The 21,388-nt window shown below is 39.4% G+C and overlaps 1 protein-coding gene across 14 annotated transcripts in view; it reads right to left on the bottom strand.

The window, feature by feature from the left end:
• PIGN (phosphatidylinositol glycan anchor biosynthesis class N) overlaps positions 1–21,388 on the bottom strand; it is a 153,633-nt gene that overhangs the window by 74,718 nt on the left and 57,527 nt on the right. For all 14 annotated transcript variants that reach the window (XR_016213904.1, XR_016213903.1, XR_016213907.1 and 11 more), the window contains 3 exons: positions 5,693–5,771; positions 4,656–4,832; positions 1,088–1,227 (listed from right to left, as the gene is read on the bottom strand). Coding sequence is in view for 7 of the 14 variants with exons in the window: in XM_017344218.4 (XP_017199707.4) it covers positions 1,088–1,227; positions 4,656–4,832; positions 5,693–5,771 (396 nt within the window). In the remaining 7 variants the exon portion in view is untranslated. The remainder of the gene's footprint in view (positions 1–1,087; positions 1,228–4,655; positions 4,833–5,692; positions 5,772–21,388) is intronic.

The raw sequence follows: 21,388 nt of genomic DNA, 5'->3' as shown, positions 1-21,388 counted from the left end.
TAGCCTGATTCTGTGCTCTCACCCCCGGCTCTGGTTTTCTCAGAGAATACTTTGATGTCCAAGACTAAGTTTAAACTCCAGATAACCGGTGTAAATATAAAAATCAACAAGAACTTCAACATGACTCTGGATGCCTATGAGCACGAACCAGTACCACGTTTTACTTAAAAGTGCTTGAAACTCACCTGATGGCCTTACTTTTGATGTTTTCTACAATGGTAAGAGTATAATTTAAGTCCAACTTGTGAGGAAGAACTTAAAGGTAGAATCACAGCACATATGAAAAATATGGACTAATCTCTGCATGTCTACATCACATTAGATTAAATTACAAAGTTTCAATTATATATGTAATTTCTTGGAACAAATAAGAAAGAAGAGGCAAAAATACATAGAAAGAAAACATGAAATCTTTTCATAAAACGTGAAGATATACTGATATTTAAGATGATTATAAAAATACAAGTTCCTCTAGTAAAATCAAAATTAAGTTATTTTATTCCAAATTTTTCTTTTCTTTTTTAAAGATTTATTTATTTATTTCAAAGTCAGAGTTTCAGGTTAAGAGGGAGCTCTTCCATCTGCTAGTTCACTCCCCTGATGGCCACAATAGCCAGGGCTAGACTAGGCCAAAGACAGGAGCAAGCAGCTTCATTTGGCTCTCCCACATGGGTGCAGGGGCTCAAGTACTTGGGCCACCTTCTGCTGTTTTCCCAGGCCATTAGCAGGAGGCTCCATTAGACGTGGAGCAGCAGGGACACCAACTGGCACCCTTATGGGATGCCAGTGTCACAGATTTTACCCCCTAAGCCACAATGCAGGCCCTCATATTTTTCTTATAAAAGACACAAAAATAAGGAAATAAGATCACTGCTATGTCAGGGAAATAAAGTAAAACATGGAAGGTAAAACAAAAGAGATGTTTATGTGAAGTATTTATGCTGCTATAAATGAAGTGAGAGGGTTTGGAGATTTGAAAGTATTATAAATATCTCGGATAACTTACGCTACAGAAATTGAGGGTACTTAAATTACAGATTTAACTGTCAAGGAACTAAAAATCAAGGCAGTAAGATGTGCTACTTACTCTCTTAGAACAGCATACCATATTGGCACTGGCAACAAACAATACACATAATAAGTCCAGGGACAGGCTTGAATCAGCAGAAACAAAGCTACTAAAAGGCCAGCAGCTAGGAAACCATATGGCAGGAGATGGCTTGATTTCTGAAAAATCAAACAAAACACTGAAACACTTCCAAATCCATGCTAGTCAGTAGGTGTTTTTAAAAGATTTTTTTTTTTTACTTTTTTCAATGATTCCACAACTAGATTATTAATTGAAGAGTTGCATTTCAAAAAAAAAAAATAAATAAAGCTTGTTTTTTAAGGAGCGTATTACAGAAAAAAATGCTGGATAGCTTATAAGTGTTGCAATTAGGCAATTCTCAAAGTGACTAAGATCCTGAGTTTGCATGCAAGTAACTTGTTTGAAACTCTGAACATATTTCCTCTTAGAAACAACTTTATAAGTGTTGATTGTGATTTCTGCCTTGCTTACAAAAGGTTATTTAATCCATAATAAACTATGGGACTTTCTTTGCAACAATATATTTATTTATTCAAGTTCCAACTTCAAAGGCTTCCAGTGCTTTTCTATTATCCAAGCACAGTAGTTTCATTTAGTCATATCTTCTCTTCCCAAACAACTGCCTTACCAAAAAAAAAAAAAGGAATTTCCTCAATGCAAGTCTCTAGCGATAGCCGCATGGGCTAGGCAGATGAAGCAATGCTTTGGGCCTGTTGAAGCCAATGCAAAGTAAGGGACACTCCAAAGACAAGGAAAAGGACACTAACAGGAAGCTGTGATGCTAAGAACAAGAGTTCTAGCACATGAAGTAGGAATCAGAAGGCGGCACAAAACATAATTAAGGGCTCCGGAAAATGTTAAGCATAACTGGAGAGAATGGGGAGAAAAACAGGAATGGAAGGGAATGATGACTTCTATTACCACTTTTATTTTTATTTTCTCCTCAGCTGATTTTCCTTTGCACTCGTCCCATCAGTAACTAAAGAAACCTATCAGTAAATAACACTGGAAATAAATAACAACGGGAATCCCACAGAGAGAGGATGGGGGTAAAAGGGGAAAACTTAGATAGATGTGGACAAATGGGGTCTCTAAAAGCTGAAGGTGGCTGAGGCAACTACTTTATTGTAAGGACTGAGGCCTGACTCTGTATCACTAAATAGTAAGATACCGAGTTTATAAGAGTATTTGGGGGGCTGGCGCCATGGCTCAGTTGGTTAATTCTCTGCCTGCGGCGCCGGCATCCCATATGGGTGCCGGTTCTAGTTCCAGCTGCTCCTCTTCCTTTCCAGTTCTCTGCTGTGGCCTGGGAAAGCAGTGGAGGATGGCCCAAGTGCTTGGGCCCCTGCACCTTCATGGGAGACCAGGAGGAAGCACCTGGCTCCTGGCTTTGGATCGGCACAGTGCCAGCCGTGGAGGCTATTTGGGAAGTGAACCAACAGAAGGAAGACCTTTCTCTCTGTCTCTCTCTTACTGTCTATAACTCTACCTGTCAAATGAATTTTAAAAAAATATATTAAAAAAAGAGTATTTGGGGGAAAAAGGACTCCAGGAATTTTCAAGAGTAAATACAATATGGTATGATAATCTAATCCTTTGATACATACAGTAATAGATATTAGAAATGACATCTATTTACAGGAACTTTTAAATCATAAAGAAAAGAATTAGGTTCAGCTATTCCTACTAAGACAGGAAAATGACATGAAATCAAGAGGATTTTAAATAACAAGAGTGCCAACATTTTCTACTTAATCTTGAATGGACTCTGAAAAACCACTAACAACAAGCCATGCCTTCTTCTCAGTCATACACTGTGGTATACTGCTCTGCACTAGTGCTGGCCTTCCAGGAGTTTAACCCACGTAGGTGGGGATGGAATGATGGGAGTTGGTTTGAGGGGTTCATATTTGGGGATTTTACTAGATAAAAACAGAACAAGGGGGACAGGGTGGGGGCGGTGTCACGGCACAGTGGCTTAAACAGCCACCTGTGACTCCAGCATCCCATATAAGCACAGGTTCAAGTCCCAGCTGCTCCATTTCCAATCCAGCTCCCTACTAACATGCCTGGGAAAGTAGCAAAAGATGGCCCAACTTATTATTGTAATGTTTACTTCCAGCATTATTATGATTCTAATTGGCATAAAAAATTTCAAATTCCCTGTAGAAATTTAAGTACTTCATATATCTGTTAATAAAACAGTCATTTCTGTGTCTTCCTACCATGTAGGAAATTATTCCTATTCTAGTCCACTTTATGTACATTCAAATAATTAAAATTGCTTGGAAGAAATTATTTAAGATGCATTAAAGCATTTTAAAAATTAAACACTAATGTTCTTTCCATTATAGGAAAATAAAATATAAAATAGGAAAAGTTATCACTGGAAATATTTGCAGATTATTACTATTAAAAATACACCACAAGGCCTTATTCCTTTGTTGAGACATTTGGGTACTGTAATTAGAGATAACTAAGCTAAGAAAATGGAACTGTTATATTCTCCCTGGAAAATAATAGCTAGCAGAATATTTTAAAAGAATAAAGTGTTTTTGTCAAATTTATTTTTTAATTAAGTTGTTCATTTATTGGGAGCTTGTTTTTTCCCTTCAATTTCTATTTATTTCTTTGTGAGGTAGAGAGACACAGACAGAGACCCCTCTTCTACTGGTTCACTCCACAAATGCCCACAATAGCTGAGACTGAGCCTTGGCTGAAGCCAGGAGTTGGGGACTCAATTCAGGTCTCCCACGTGGGTGGCAGGGCCTGAACTTGAGCCATCACCTGCTGCCTCTCAGGGTGGGCACTAGCAAGAACTGGAATGGAGAGAAGAGGCAGGACTTGAACCCACGCACTCCACTTTGGGATGCAGGTGTCCCAACTGATGTCATAACCACTAGCCTAAACACCTGCTCCAAGTTTTAATGTAGTAAAACCATATACATACTATTATATTTTCCCAGTAATTTAGAGTATCATTAAAGAGGTCACCAAATTTTTTTTTCTACTGCAAGTACAGTAAACTAGGATGAATTATTAAAATGACAGGCAGAAAGTTCTGGAAATCTGTACTTTGAAAAATTATAAAAAGTTGAGGGAAGAATAATTCCAGGAAATACATATATTATTTAAAAAGAAATATTTGAGCAATGATTTTCTTACTTTCTAGTCCTAAACTTTTAATACCAGACACAGTTAAAAATATTGTTTTAAAGTTGTACTAGACATATACGGAATACTAAACAACATGTTAAGTAGTTATAGAAACAAACAGAAAATTGGCATCATTAATACCATAGCAGAATTTCAATTATACAACTATCTTTATAACCCTCTTAGGTTATTGGGACTTTATGTTAACATATCTTTTTCACAAAAGAAAAAACAGAAATAACAGAAAAAAGATCTAATTCAACCAAAGCAAATGAAAGATAAATAAAAGTTTAGTACAATGACTTGTACATTCTATGAACTAATTATACTTGATTTGATTACATGTCTTTCCTCAATCCTAGTGATACTGCATCAACATCTGAACCTTTGTTCTATTTTCTGAAACTACCTTAACTGTTAAACCTCTCGTAAGGTTGGAATGAGACTTGATGATCAACAAAGAAGCATACGATGTCCATCCCACAAAACCAGCAACAACATTGATGCCCAAAAAGAATCTGTCGTAAGTGTGGTAATAAGACAATCCTTCCAATGCAAGGTGAATCAGCTCCTTGCAAAGGGACACCTATGGAGAAAAAATATACATAAAATAAAATAAATATATATTTAAAAATAACTTGCACATGAAAGAATAAGGAAATCTAAATTTCAAGGAAAATTATAAAGTTCCTAACAGCCAATTTAGTATATTAAAATTAAAGTGATTAACTGTAGATGAAGGATTAAGAATAGATTTTAACTGAGGATCTTATAAGTACGAGAAAAGTTTCAGAACAAAATAAACATTTTAATTTTTATAAGAAATGGCACTTTAAATGGCAGATAATGTAGATGCCTTTATTCATATCATTTCTTTATTTCTTCAAATTAGATTACCCAAGCCAGTTACAAAACATCACCAAAATAGCTTAATATTTTAGAAAAGAATAACTTACCATTTTATAGCCACAACAAAAATAAGCATTAGAAATGCATGAATTGGTGATTACTTAGGCAATCTTACAAAATGAAAACAGAATTCTTTTCTACTTTGAAATTCTATGACCATTTAACAAAGAAAAAAGTAACAAAAAACATAGTGTGGTAGGAACTGACACAATCAGAGCTTCTTTATGAATCATTGGACTTCTGAGGAAGCATGGAGAATTCCAAATATTACACATAAGCAGGATGACAGTAGCCTGAATATATTTTCTCATCTAAAAAAAATGGCACTGGTTCTAATGCTCACCTAGAAAAATTTACTCATATTTTCTGAAATAAAAAGTATGTCCATGGCTAAAGCTGCTTCTCAGGAAATTCCTCTATGGTTAAGGGTTCAAGAAGGTTCCCTGGCCAGCCCACTGTGCTCTCCAGGGTATCCCATATCCCTCCATCCAAGAAATGATAGCCAGCTATTTATATCTACAAGACTTGTGCACTTACGGCTTCATCACATTTTCCTTGTTTTATATAAGATCTTGCTTTTCTTAAAATGTTGAGTTGTTTAGAATCAGAGAGTAATCTACAAAAGAAAAAAAAAGGTTTAAAGTGCTTCTTCATTTTGATTAACTTTTTCATGTTTTTATTTTTCCTATTTGAAAGAAAGGGTAGTGAAAATTGAGAGAACAAAAAAATAAAAAAATAAAGCTCAAGAGAAATTATATTAGACCATTCATATACTAAACCACACACAAGAAAAACTCCAAAGAAATACAGCATAACCTAAAAGTACACATATCTAAAGACATTAAGTTTATGGAACATAGAAACTGAGGAAATATAATCGGAATTCAATTACCAAATAAGATATATCTGAACATATGTTGCTTAACTAAAACACTCGTAAATATATTTTAAATGCATAAAAAGTTATTTAAGAACATATTAAGTTGTATCACATAAAAGTGATGATTTTGTAAGTCAGGAACTACTAAATTAAACACTATCAACTTCATATGATTCTACATAACATCACCTGTTTTCTTTCTATCTGGTTCTAACAGTCTCTGAAGAGATGAAACTGATACTTGTATAAAGTAAATTTTTTAAGCAATGATTAGTAATTGGGGGTGGTGGTGGTAGTGGTGGAGGTCAGACTTGAGATACTTGCCTAGAAAATGCACATAATCCAAAATCTTACATGGGATTTCAGAAAAATTCATGAACCCAAAGTCAATCTATTAACTCCCTTAGAGTTTTATGGGAGACCTGTGATTAAGAATCTATGCTAGTGGAGGATGGCTCAAGTGCTTGGGCCCTGCACCCCATGGGAGACCAGGAGAAGTACCTGGCTCCTGCCTTCGGATCAGCGCGGTGCGCGGGCCACAGCACGCCGGCTGCGGCGGCCATTGGAGGGTGAACCAATGGCAAAGGAAGACCTTTCTCTCTGTCTCTGTCTCTCACTGTCCACTCTGCCTGTCAAAAAAAAAAAAAAAAAAGAATTTATGCTAGTGCCAGCACTGTGGCGTAGTGGGGGTAAAGCCACTGCCTGCAGTGCTGGCATCCCATATGGGCATCGGTTTGAGTCCTGGCTGCTCCACTTTCAATCCAGCTCTCTGCTGTGGCTTGGGAGAGCAGTGGAAGATGGCCCAAGTGCTTGGGCCCCTGCATCCGTGTGGGAGACCGGGAGGAAGCTCCTGGCTCCTGGCTTCAGATTGGCACAGCTCCAACCGTTGCGGCCAGTTGGGGAGTGAACCATCTGATGGAAAACCTCTCTCTCTCTCTCTCTCTGCCTCTCCTCTCTGTGTAACTCTGACTTTCAAATAAAAATAAATAAATCTTAAAAAAAAAGACTAAATTTGAGCATGCCTAATTAGCTTAAATAATTGGGTTTATTTTAATCGTTTTATTTAGTATATCCTAAAATATTCTAAGAATGGCAGTGTATATTGTTATCTTTCCCTTCAGTCTGTTGTGTTTTAATAGCATATTAATCAATTAAGATTTATTGATTCATTTTATGTGCTTAGCACTTTGCTAGATATTATTGTGAATATGAATGGAAGTATAAGACATTATTTTGGCCCACAAGGAAGTTGAAATTTAAATTTATTTATTTATTTATTTATTTATTTATTTATTTTGACAGGCAGAGTGGACAGTGAGAGAGACAGAGAGAAAGGTCTTCCTTTTGCCATTAGTTCACCCTCCAATGGCCGCCGCAGCGGGCGCGCTGCGCACGGCACACCACGTTGATCTGAAGGCAGGAGCCAAGTGCTTCTCCTGGTCTCCCATGGGGTGCAGGGCCCAAGCACCTGGGCCATCCTCCACTGCACTCCTTGGCCACAGCAGAGAGCTGGCCTGGAAGAGGAGCAACCGGGACAGAACCCGGTGCCCATATGGGATGCCGGCACCGCAGGCGGAGGATACACCAATGAGCCAGGGCGCCAGCCCCAGCATTATACTGTTATACCAGGTGACACACAGACAATTTATTCCATGGTACAGAGGATTCTCTTTACCACTGAAAGTCATCACCTTTTTGGAGGTAATTCTATTTATCTGAATGAATAGTCAGAAAATTTGCAATCTAAAATTCTTAGATTATTTATATAAATTTCTACTTAACTTCCTTAATGTTGTATGTTACTCTTTATTTCAACTAGTATTTCCTCTATAGTACTTTTAAAATCTAATAACAGATTTTATCACTTTTCACTTAATGAATGCATCTGCTTAGCACTTCCTTGCTTCTAGGCTGATGCACAAAACAGTTGACAAGGAGATTTGGAGAAGATTCAAAACACTAGCAAGATCAATTAAAGGGCTGAAAATTAACTTCCCTTAAGGGAAGGCTAAAGAAACTACATAATTTAATATGGTGAAGAGAAAGCTTCAGGAATGAAAATATGTTCTCAGATGCTAATAAAGAAGACCTTGACCAGCTGTTCTTCTTTTTGAAAAGTAAATTGACTTACTTTCTACGAAGATTTTTGTTTGGAGAAAATATTTCCTTTTAAAGAAAGCAGCTTAAACATTGACATGTAGGGGTTTAGATACTGATATAGACTTTTTCAAGTTTTCTCTAGTCCTATGTTTCTACCTTTCCTGTTATAACACAAGTTTTAGGTATAATAAAGTATAATAATGATAAATTACCAATAAAGTTTGTGGAATATTTACAGCATTAAGTACTTATTGTGCCCTTATAGAGAATAACAGGGGAGGAGGGAGGGCATTTGTCACAGTGGTTAAGACATCCCTGGAGAACCCCTATATCCCATATTGGGGTACCTGGGTTCAAGTTCTGCCTCCCCTTTCAATCTCAACTTCCTGCTAATGCACACCCTGGGAGACAGCAGATGATGGCTCAAGTACTGGTTCTCTGTCACCCATGAAGGTGACCCAGATTGTGTGCCACGCTCCTGGCTTCAGTCTGGCCCAGCACTGGTGGTTGTGGGCATTTGAAGAGTGAACCAGCAGAAGGAAGACCTCACTCTCTGTCTCTTTCTTTCTCTCTGCCTTTCAAATAAAACGAAAATAATTTTTTAAAAATTTAAAGAACACTAGGAAACACATCTTTCATGAGCATAAAAGATTATATATAGCAGAAAAACTGCTTTAAAATCTTCAAAATGTTACATGGGTGGTCAAATGTGCATCCACTCTAAAAAGCCCACAGACGACTGAAAACAGGGATGCTAAAAATATACTGTCAGAAGGAAGGACAATGTGGTTGATGAGGGAAAACAAACTATGTTTGAAAGACGAGGCATATTAAAAACTAAATGGCTGAAAAGCTTATTGTGATATTACTTTACTGATAAAGACTCCCAACGAGCATTATCATTTATTCTATAAACCAGCAGATTTCTAAAATCAGGGGAAAATAAACGATAGGAGACTGAAGGATATTAGAAAGTATTGTTGCACAATGAATATCTAATTCTATTTCAGTTTTTGAAATAAGATTGCATTTGACAGCAAGTTAGTTTAGCAATGAATTTTCCAAATCTAGTTTCTGAATCTTAGATATTAAAAAAGGAGAGTCTGGTTAGTGAAGAATATCTAAAAATACCCTTTACACTGAATGTCTGGTATCTATGTTAGGATAATTAGTTGGGATAGTAAGATTTCAGATAGAAATAGATGCTTTGAAGAACACTGTGACATTATTATATATTTTGGGTTTCATCCACAGTTCCTGGCTCTAATTCCCTCCTCAAGAGAGGCCATAGTAAATCAGACAGCAGGTCATAACAGCCTCCTTACTCCACATTGGTCCTGCTCTATACCCTTGAGGAAAGAATGCTGAAGAATCTAGAAAGGCCTCAAGGCCGTGCCCATCAGTCTACTTGAAATCACACCTACACAAGGAAGTCTCCCCCCCCAACACCGAAAGGACAGTTCAGAAGGTTTTCAAGGAGTTGAATACCTGAGGGTTGCTGGAGGATAGCACACCTGAACAGGGTGTGGAAGCTTTCTTCTCCTGCCTTCCCATAGCTCACACTACTCATCTCTTTATCTGTGTCCTTTCTAATACCCTTTAAGGAAACCAATAATGTTCCCCTGACTTCTGGGAGCTGCTCAAACAAAACAGCCAGTTGGTCAGTACAGGTAAAGCAGCCTGGGGTTGATGACTGGCTTCTAAAGGAAGGGGACAGCCTTGGAGCTGTACCCTTGATCTGTGGGACCTCACACCATCTCCATGTGGACAGTGTCAGAACTGAATCGGAACAGAGGACCCTCAGCTGGTGTCCACTGCAGAAGAACTAAAGCCGGGATTGCTGGTGGGTGAAATCCACACACATTTTGGGATAACAAATGTATTCTGTGTTGGTTGTTGTATTCTGAGAGTGGAGGAAAATACAGTTTGCTTTTTAACTCAGACACAGGAAAAGGAGATGTTTTTGTTGCATGTTAAAATTTATTACATCATCTGTGACTAGAAAATAAAAATGAGACAAAACTCGAGAGAAAAAGTTTATAAAAATTCTACTTTGTGAAATAAGTATAGGCAGATTTAAACATTGAAAAAAAGGTCTAAAAGTTATTATAACATAAAACTTGTTAGCTTCTCTAATGGAGAATTCATTCAGAAAGGGAGTAACTTCTTGAGAGTGAAAACTTACTATGCTACACAATGCTGAATACTATTAAGATCAGAATTTGAAAAAAATGACTAAATAACCATAACATTGTTAGCAGTGGTAGACTGGCATCCTAAAGACCAAGCATTCTACAAAACTGATTTTATTTATCATATTGCCAACCTAAATCTGCTTAAAGGAATACTTAACAAATTTCACTAAATTTAATAATAGCAAAAAAAAACTAAATGTTCTCCCTTTAAAAACATAAAAGTATCACACTGTACAGCACATGAGGCAAATATTTTCTTCCATTCTGTAGGTTGTCTCTTCACTCTATTGACTGTTTCCTTTGCTGTGCAGAAGCTATTTAGTTTGATGAAACCCCATTTGTCTACTTTCGCTTTTGTGTCCTGTGCTTTGGGGTTTTGATCCAGAAAATCCCTGCCCATTCCCATGTCCTGAAGCATCTCTCCTACGTTTTCTTACAGCAGTTTCAAATTTCAGGTCTTACATTTAGGTCTTTAATCAATTTTGAATTGATGCTTGTACATGGTGAGAAAAACGGGTCTAGTTACATCTGCTGTGTGGGTTATCTGGCTTTCCCAAACACCATTTACTGAAAAGACTACCCAGACTATCGCTTTTGCAGTCCAGACTCTTAACACCTTTGAAAAGATCAGCTGGCTGCACATATGCGTTTATGGGTGTCTATTCTGATCCACTGTCTGTTTTTATGCCCACACCATGCTACCGTAACTTCACTGTATTTTTTTAATCAGGTAGTATAATGCTTCTTGCTTTGTTCTTTTTGCTCAAAGATTGCTTTGGCTATTTGGAGTATTTTGTGGTTCCACACAAAAGACTATACTTTCTAATGATCTGCAATCAAAACAGTATGAGGAAAAAAATTCTAAACAGAATCTGTCTATACTTATATCAGTCATTATATTTGTTTCTTCCCAATACAATTTCAATTTTTATTAACAAGAGAAGTTTCAAAAATACTATGATATGATATATATCACAAAATATTCTAAGACTTTACCCATTTGTCCCAAGAATATTCTTTCAACAAATATGAAAATTAAATGAGTAATTTGCCATAATTTCTATAGATCAATGTGTTCTTCTAAATTATCCCTAATAAACTAAGTATTGATGCCATGAATTCACTGTAAATACTGTAAATTTGTGTCATTTTCCTCAAATTTTATCACAGAAATTGTCATTTCATATTACAAGTTCTCAGTGATTTGTTAGCCTGAGACAAAACAACTACTGTTGATCAAGGACAACAAAATTTATAATAAAATCCTTAGAAGAGCTTAGAAGCTTCATGTGAATTTTTTTCAAAGTCCTTGAATCTCAGTTTTATCACATATTAAAAATTTACTATGAGATGTACAAATAAGGGAAGCTATATAAGTATATTTCCTGTTTGTCCTTGCCCAATATTCTAGGCTCTATGATCTTTGACTGAGGGATTTCACCTAGTCCCACAGCTTTAATTAATACTGGACATTTTCCAAATCCACAGTTAGAGCCCAATTCTTGCTTCTGAGCTCCAGACTGAGATTTCCAGTTGTAAGCTGAGTGCATACTGTGATGCCATTATACAGACATAACAAACCCAACATATCCATAACTGAATTTGCCCTTCCCACATGAGAAGCGGTTGGGAAAATCATATGAATGTCTAAATATCTCTCAAATAGGAAATTTTGGGGCCAGCATTGTGGCACAGTGGGTAAAGCCACCACCTGCAACACTGGCATCCCAAATGGGCACTGGTTCCTGCACTGGCTGTGCTACTTCCAATCCAGCTCCCTGCCAACAGTCTGGGAAAAGCAGTCCAGGATGGCCCAAGTGTTTGGGCTGCTGCACCCACATGGGTGACCTGCACAAAGCTGCTCGCTTGCAGTTTTGGCCTGGCTCAGTTCTGGCCACCGTGGCCATCTAGGGAGTGAACCATGGATAGAAGAGCTCGATCTCTCTCTTCTCTCTCTCCCTCCACGTCTCTCTGTCTTTCCCTCTCTTTCTGTAGCTCTTTCAAATAACTAAATCTTAAAAAGAAAGGGAAAATTTCACCTATATGTTTTATTCCACTTCAATACCTTGAATTCCTATATTCCTTCTGTTCATATCTGCTCAGCTCTGAAGCAGTATTTCTGAAGGACACTAGGCTTGATAACTTAGTTTAGTGATGGACTAACTCTAAGCCAGACTGCCTGAGCTCCATCCTAGCTCTATATTTATTAATTCTGTTATTTGGGGGAAGTATTTTTATGTCTCAATTTCCTCATATAATGTATCAACCAAATAGAGCTATTCTAAGAATTAAAAGATACATATATCTTTTAATATGTGTACACACACACACAAATAACTTAGAACAGTCTCATGCATACACTAAGCATGTAATGAATGAGAGCAGGCAGTGCTGAGGATGGTGCTTATGCAAGACTCCACTTGCTGGAATCACTGCCAACAGTCTTTCAAGTGGCCTTCCTCCTCTTAGCTTGCCCTTCTTCTGTATGTCATAATATTAATTCTAAGTGAATTTCAGGTATTCTTCCCAAATTGATTCTCCCACAGTTTGCCCTTTCTAAGAAAATGGCAATGGTATTCATTTCATCCAAAAGTCCTAAAGTTATCTTCAGCTCTCTCTCTCTCACCTTACATTCAATATATCAGCAAATCCTATTATTTCTACTCTTTAAAAAATGTATCCACACTGTGGGGCTGGCATGCCAGATCAGAGTGCCCACTCAAGTCCTGACGGCTGCACCTCCTATCCAGTTCCTGCTAATGTATCTGGGAAGGCAGCAGAAGATGGTCCAAGTGCTTGGGCCACCCACATAGGAGACCCAGATGGAGTTCCTGGCTTTTGGCTTTTATTTGGCCTAGTATGGGTTCTTATAGCCATTTGGGGAGCAAACCAGCAGGTGAAAAATCCATCTCTCTCTCTCTCTACCTCTGTGTGTGTGTGTGTGTGTATGTGTGTCCCTCCATTTCTGATGGTATGCTTTTCAAGTAAATAAGTGGTAAAAAACAAAAACAACCCAAGAATCCACTGTTAGCACCCCAGAACGAGGTACGATCTTTCACCTAGAATAATGGAATAGTCTAGTTGGTCTCCTGTGACTGCAGCTGCCTGCCAACAGTCTCCACATAGTGACAGCATGGGTATTTAAAACTATTTTCAATCACATAATTCCTTTATGTAAAACCTCCAGTCTTCCCATCTCACTCAAAATCAAGTCTCCACTATGGCGCTTCATGATCCGTCCCACCACTTGTTCTTTCCTTTCTTCTTCTCATGCCCCACTGATCTCCCCTCAAAAAATCACTCTAGCCCCTAACATTGCTATGTTACAAGCTACATTAAGTCTTGGAATGGTGGTTCCCTAAGCCTGGACATCTTACTCAGTTCTCTACTGAAATGTCAACTTACCAGAGATCTTCTTGGAACAAAAAAAATCTAAAATAGGAGACACATACAGATATGCCCCATTTGTTTTTAACACTAGAATAAATGCAAGCTGGTAGGCAGACTCTCAGAAGTGCTGCACACCCCCACCCCAACTTCAGTGAATACTCCAGATGCCTATTTCTATTTCCTGGCATTCACAGCCTTGTGCAGTCCATTCCCCTGGAGAAAACTGCTTAAGTATGAGGATTCAGCAATGTTAGCTAGATGTTACTTGGGTTACATTTTTTAAACGATGACTTCTGTCTTGCTAGCAACTCTCTTTACTGTTTTTTGTTTTGTTTTGTTTTTCGGCTTAGATGCTTTGAGAGAGGGTCACAGAGCAAGAAAATGAGGGCAGCATACAACCAACAGCCAGCAACAGACTGAGGCCTTCTGTCCAACAACCTGTATGAAACTGAATCCTGCCAAAACCATGGGCTCTGGAATGGATTGTTCACAGGCAAGCCATCACATGAGACTGGAGCTCAATCAACACCTTCATTACAGCCTTCTCAGAAACCATGAAGCGGGACTGGCGTGGCAAAACAGGTTAAGCCACCACTTGCAATGTGGACATCCCGTATCTGAGTATTGGTTCAAGTCCTGGCTGCTCTACTTCTAATCCAGCTTTCTGCTAATGGGCTCTGGAAGGCAGTGGATATTGGCCCAAGTGCCTGGGCCCCTGCTACCAATATAGGAGACCTGGATGGAGCTCCTGGCTTCTGGCTTCACTAGGCGCAGCCCTGGCTGCTGTGGCCATTTGGAGAGTGAGCTAGCAAACGGAAGATCTCTTTGTTTCTCTCCCTCTCTCTCTGATGCTCTCCCTTTCAAATAACTAACTAACTAACTAACTAGCTAACTAACTAACTAACTAAATCTTAAAATAAAAAAGGAAGAAACCATGAAGTAAGATCTAGGTTTTGGGTATGAGATAGTCAGTGATTGGAATGAACTAATATTGGTAAGGCATAAAATACATTTAGAGATAGAAAACGTATTTCTTTGTTTGAATAGAACTAGGAAAAAAACAAACAAAATAGGATTAAAGTAATATTATCGGGGCCAGCGCTGTGGTGTAGCAGGTAAAGCCGCCGCCTGCAGCACCAGCATCCCATATGGGAGCTGGTTTGAGACCTGACTGCTCCTCTTCCCATCCAGCTCTCTGCTATGGCCTGGGAAAAGCAGTATTAGATGGTCCAAATCCTTGGGCCCCTGCACCCACATGGGAAGACCCAGAGGAAGCTCTTGGCTCCTGGCTTCGGATTGGTGTAGCTCTAGCCATTGCAGCCAATGGGGAATGAATCAGCAGATGGAAGACCCCTCCCCACCTCCAGCCTCGCCTTCTCTCTCTGTGTAACTCTAACTTTCAAATTAATAAATAAATCTTTAAAAAAATATTATCAGCATGTAGAACACAACTTTTACTACTTTAAAAGAAAGAGCAGGGAACAGTGAGCTAAGTAAGATTCAGAATAATTGGGATGTAGGTCTTTTTCTGACTTAGCTCTATGATAGGAAATAAGCAGTACAGCAGGCTATGAAGTCAGGAGACGGGTCTGCCCCAGTTCTTCTACACACTCGGAGTTTTAGGTTAACTTTGCTTGTCTTAAAGTGGGTGAGGATAAAGCCGTAACTTAAAAGCATTTCAAAACGAGGTTACGTTAAATAAGGTGATACATAAGTATGTAATAATTAATCGAAGATTCAATACAAACTTCCACATAGGGAATACTCTTGCTTGGAGATTCTCATCTTGTCTACACTCTTGCTCCTGACCTACCACACTTTTAATCCTAAAGACTTCTTCCCTAAGTTTAGCTGTGGTACTGATCTCAACTCTCTTCTATGCTACATGGCAGATTCTGATTTGGAGTAAAAAGACTTACAGAGGCCGGCGCCGCGGCTCACTAGGCTAATCCTCCGCCAAGCGGCGCCGGCACACCGGGTTCTAGTCCCGGTCGGGACGCCGGATTCTGTCCCGGTTGCCCCTCTTCCAGGCCAGCTCTCTGCTGTGGCCAGGGAGTGCAGTGGAGGATGGCCCAGGTGCTTGGGCCCTGCACCCCATGGGAGACCAGGAAAATCACCTGGCTCCTGGCTCCTGCCATCGGATCAGCGCGGTGCGTCAGCCGCAGCGCGCCGGCCGCGGCGGCCATTGGAGGGTGAACCAACGGCAAAGGAAGACCTTTCTCTCTGTCTCTCTCTCTCACTGTCCACTCTGCCTGTCAAAAAAATTAAAAAAATAAAATTAAATTAAAAAAAAAGACTTAGAGAAAATTTTCATTAGACATTTTAAATTATAAAACAAACAAAAAATGAGTGGGAAGTTATACATGAAAAACAGCAAAATTCTAATGAAAAATTTTAACCCTTGGTTGAGAAAAGACTTATCTTTGAAAATATTTTAAATGTCATAACTCCTATAGGAGTTATTCCTAAATTTTAAAATCACACATAAAACAATTATACATCTAAAAAAATTTCCACACTATTCATGACATCACAACAAAAAATGTATAATTTCTGAATTTCAAAATTGTGTGTGTTGGAGGGGTTGTTTGTTGAACTTTTTTTCTTCACTTCTATGCTATCAGACACCTGTTAAAATGTTGTGGCAAACTGAAGGCTTTCAGAGAAACCATCTTTGGATAGGATGAGATTTGTTTGTGGTAAAATTATAAACAAAGAGATGGCTGGAGGCCAGCTAGGAGGTATGCCAAAGAAACTTCTAAGTGATCAGATCACAAAGCCTGGAGCATAATTAGAACTACTGGGCCACAGAGGATATATTTTACATCTAAACAAGGAATTTTAGCTCAGATGGGGTACATAATAGATCACCAGAAGGAAAAAGCACCCAACTCTAGAATCACTGTATAAACAGTCCTCAGAGATGCAGCTTTCACTCAGTACAGTTAGAGACTTGCATGTGGCAGTTGAGATCAAGGAAAAAGCAAGAGGAGAAGAATTCAGTTAGGTCAATAATAAAGAAGAAGTACATATTTGCATTAGCAAAGTGAGTTTTGAATCAAAATATTTTAAACTATCTATCTTAAATAGATGGTCACTAAATTACATGAACCCATTATTTCTAGAAGGTATACCATTTCATTATTAAATCTAGGTCTTTTGTCCCTTTGCTACTGCACACTAACATATTTAGCATATAAAAATATAAGAAAAATGCTATAAAATTCCTTCTATTTGGCTTTAAAATAAGAAGTTCTCATAAAAATATTATTAAATCAAATATGCAAAGATGTTTTATTAGAAATGTAGATCTGCCTCACTCACTAAAAAACTACCTTTCTTTTTTTTTTTTTTTTTTGACAGGCAGAGTGGACAGTGAGAGAGAGAGACAGAGAGAAAGGTCTTCCTTTGCCGTTGGTTCACCCTCCAATGGCCGCCGCGGCCTGTGTGCTGTGGCCGGCACACCGCGCTGATCCGATGGGAGGAGCCAGGAGCCAGGTGCTTTTCCTGGTCTCCCATGGGGTGCAGGGCCCAAGCACTTGGGCCATCCTCCACTGCACTCCCTGGCCACAGCAGAGGGCTGGCCTGGAAGAGGGGCAACCGGGACAGAATCCGGCGTCCCAACCGGGACTAGAACCCGGTGTGCCAGCGCCACTAGGAGGAGGATTAGCCTAGTGAGCCGCGGCGCCGGCCAAAAACTACCTTTCAAGGGAAATCCAAAACCAACACTGGAAAGCACTCCCTACTGTCCTGGCTCTCTCTCCTGGGCCTCTCTCCCCTTACCTCAACTCCTTAACATCCTTCTGCTCCTCCCCTCAGGTGTGCTGGAGCCTGCTCACACTGGCTCCCAAGAGCTGATGCTGTACAACTCTTCCCATTTTCTCTTGGTCATAGTGAGAGTCTTTATATCAGAAATTGGCAAATGTTACTAATGCTTTTTACCCCTCCCTCCCAGAGAGCCAGGCTTCTTATTAAACATCTGCACACCACTGCCACATTTTCCTATGTTATATTTCACATTCTCACCTGCCTCAGACCCACTGGAGTCCAGGTCAATTCGTGTCCAGTTCATGAGAGCAGCTACCCTGGCTATTACTATGAGCTGGTGCCGTCATCACACATTGTTCTCTGAAGTAGCAACAACACACACAGAGGCCCTCTTCTGGACATCATTTTTCCCTGCAGTTGCCTTGTTTAACTTCTCCAGGGCCTTCAAATTCACTGCTTTCATCAATGGAGTTGGTGCTCTTCAAGAGTTCTTATAAAAACAGTCACTAATGCTACCTTGAACAATTTTATCACACATATTATTTTTAATTTTTGCTATTATCTCTCTATATGTTCCCATTAGACTGTGACTTTGATGAGGGTGGATACTATGTCTACTCTATTTTCCAACATTCAGTATAACACTTGCAACACAACAAGAAAACAATAAACATTAGTAAAGAAGATTGAGATAATTTCTCCACAACAGCTAAAATTATGACAAAAGTGAACTGTTACCTTTTGTTGACAGCTAAATTGTGGTCCCCAGAAAGATATATTGATGTCCTAACCCCTGGTATCTGTGAATGTGACTGTAGTTTGAAATTGGGTGTTTGTTGATATAATTATGCTAAAATAATTAATAGTGGATCAAAGACCTTAAATCCAATGACTTAAAAGGAGAGGGCTATCTGGAGATAATTACACAGGGAAGAATGATACAGCTAAAGACCAAGGAACACCAAGGAACACCAAGGACCACAAGCAGCTACCAAAAGCCAGAGGTAAGGAAGGACTCTTCCTCTTTAAAGCCTTTGGAGACACCTTGATTGTATACTTCTGGTCTCCAGAAACTGTGACAGAAGGAGTTTCTGTCATATTAAGCCACTCGGTTGTGGCAGTTCCAGCAGCCACAGGAAACCAATACATGTTTCTATCACCTGCCAAAATTCAGGCTGCCAAACATGAAAAGTCAGTTTCTCCACTGCTAGTTTTCCTCTTAAGGTATACATGATTACAGAAAAGAATAAACTAAGAATGCTAACTAAAAGGCGACATGTTTCAAATGTATTTCTACATAATAATTTGTAGTAAAGAAACCTCCTTTATTGACTAAATCTTTTTTATTGAAAACATCAACTTTTAAAAGAATCCATAATTGACATGGTATGCCTAAGTAAAAAGAAATGAATAATGTCTTAAATTGTGCACATTTCTTTGTTGTACTTGTTACCATTCCTTTTTATTTTGTGGTTGTTTTGAACTATAGAAGAAAGTAAACCCTATTTTAGCATTAACAAGAATCTTATCAATTATTCAACATGAACTGGTGTTTGGAAGACAAGATCTCCTTAAAATGCTTCCCTTTGAAGTACATCTTTTTTACTTTGAATATAAAAAAAAATTCACTTGCATCCAAATGTGACCCATTGTTTTAGTGATACTTACCTATTCATTTTTAGAATATCTATATAGAAGATATTTCAAGAAAGCAGTGTAAAATAAAACAAAAATTATTTCTAAAATAACTTCCATTCCTTTAGTATGACCAATGATGTAGAATCATAGCTTCTTTCATGTTGTAAGTGAATAAACAGGTATTTTCCAGCATATGTATGTGGTTTATGAAAATTATATTTTAAAACATGACTGGTTTTGAAGCAGAAAATTGCATTTTTTGTCAGTGATATAAACGTTCACGTAAAAATCTAAGTTTAAATTTGGACTAAGGGATACACTTTATATCAGGTTAAAAGAAACAAATAAATTAAAAGGAGCCAGTATCTTTTACCATTTTAGTAGGAAGAACTTCAAATTTCTGTTAAAATGTCTTCATGTTTCCTGAATTTACAAGTGGTTTTCAGAAAAAGGTAACAGAGCTTTTGTTTTTACTGGAAAGGCATATATCCCTTCCCAATTCCACTTCTTCCCTACAACATACCTTAAAAGAATTTTTTGATGTTTTTTCTCACTTCACAGGCTTTTTTTCTCCAACTTTTTTCCTGCCTCCTTTTGGGCTTTATAGAACACAATTTTGAAAAACAATGGTTTTCCTCAAGGCAAACCTTTTATGCTTCTCTAGTCATGTGGCTCCACCTGGCGGTCAACCCGCGGCACACCAACAGGCCCACAAGGTCCAACTTTAGTTTTAAATTCCTTTTTGAGCAGTTTTAACTGTTTGTCAGAATGGATATTTCATGACTTTTATTATTTCCAGAGTCCTTTAGAATATGAAAAAAACTACTTATTTTTTTAAAAACGGGATATGCAATTATCAAATAGACCCAAGGAATCCTCTTACAAACCCTAAGATAGAGGACCTCAGTGATCTATTTCACCATTCAATAATTATTCAGAAATACACTAGAAAAGATGAAAGATTAAGTAGTAATCTAGTGATGCTTGTGGGGAGCAATCCGGACTAGACTGAGTTACTGGAATTAAGACTTATTCTATGCATCTGCTCTCCCACAATATGGCGCTGGGAGAGAAGTAAACAGCTTCCGCACAGCTGCCTCCAGTTCAACTAATAAACTGTAGGACTTGCTCCTGATTGGAGGAGAGCAGCGTGCTCGGCGTGTGGGCAGCCGAGTTGGGATTGGCGGAGGAGGACTATAAAGGAGGAGAGACGGCATGCACCAGGAACATCTATGGGGAACATCTAGCTGAAGGAACACCTGTGCAGCCCCCGAGAAGAGCCGGCCGGCGGTGTGCCGCTCCCCTGCGGAAGTGGGGAATGCGGCCAGGGGGAACCGCCCTTCCACGGAGGTGGAAGGGATAGTAGCCAACCCGGGAAGAACCAGCAGCAAACCCGGGGAGGGCCGAGCAGACGAAAGAACAGCGCAGGGTCCTGTGTCGTTCCTCCACGAAGAGGGGGAGCGACATAATGGTGCCGTGACTCGGATATGAAGCCTAGGCAGGGCTTAGTGTCGTTCCTCCACGAAGAGGGGGAGCGACATAATGGTGCCGTGACTCGGATAGAAAACCTAGGACGGATAGGAAACCTAGCTCGGATAGGAAACCTAGGACGGATATGAAACTTAGGAGGGAAGAAACGGGAAGAATTGGGAAAATATCGGAGAGAGAGACTAGCAAACAGCCTAGGGAAAATACCGGAGAGAGAGACTAGCAAACAGCCTAGGGAAAAGCCGGACGAAAAGGGTGCCGGAAGAAGCTATTGAAAGCCTAGGCATAGACTCGTATACGGACTACGGGGGGAAGCTGGGAGAAATCTCTAAGGTCGAAAGCGAAAGTGAAAGCTAGAACAAACAGATTCGGACGCGGACTGTGGGGAGAGGCCAGGAGAAATGAGGGAGGAATGTCGTTGGAGGAGAGCTTGGGGAAACATACCAGGTAGAGAAAAATGTTAGGGAAATTGAAGCCGCGGGGGGCAGGCCGAGGCTGAAACGAAAGCCACTTTGGGATTCTCAAGTTAGCCCGGGAATGGGGGGCGAAAAGTTGAAACCAGAAGCTGAAACGTGAGCCAGATTGGGATCCGTCTGATTAGCCCGGGGAGCAAAGGACGGGAAGCCAAACCGTGGGGCGGAGACGTACGCTGGGTTGAATTCGCCAGGCTAGCCCGGGGAACTTAGATTGAATGCTAATGGCGGACACGTAAGCTACGCTGTGTTACTCGCGGAAGCCGCCGCATGCAGAGAGAGCACGGGGCGTGAATAGATA

This window comes from Oryctolagus cuniculus, chromosome 10, assembly GCF_051225735.1.
Source record: "Oryctolagus cuniculus isolate XC-2025 breed Fujian yellow rabbit chromosome 10, ASM5122573v1, whole genome shotgun sequence".
Classification (NCBI taxonomy): Eukaryota; Metazoa; Chordata; class Mammalia; order Lagomorpha; family Leporidae; genus Oryctolagus; species Oryctolagus cuniculus.
This window is presented reverse-complemented; position numbering and strand designations above follow the sequence as displayed.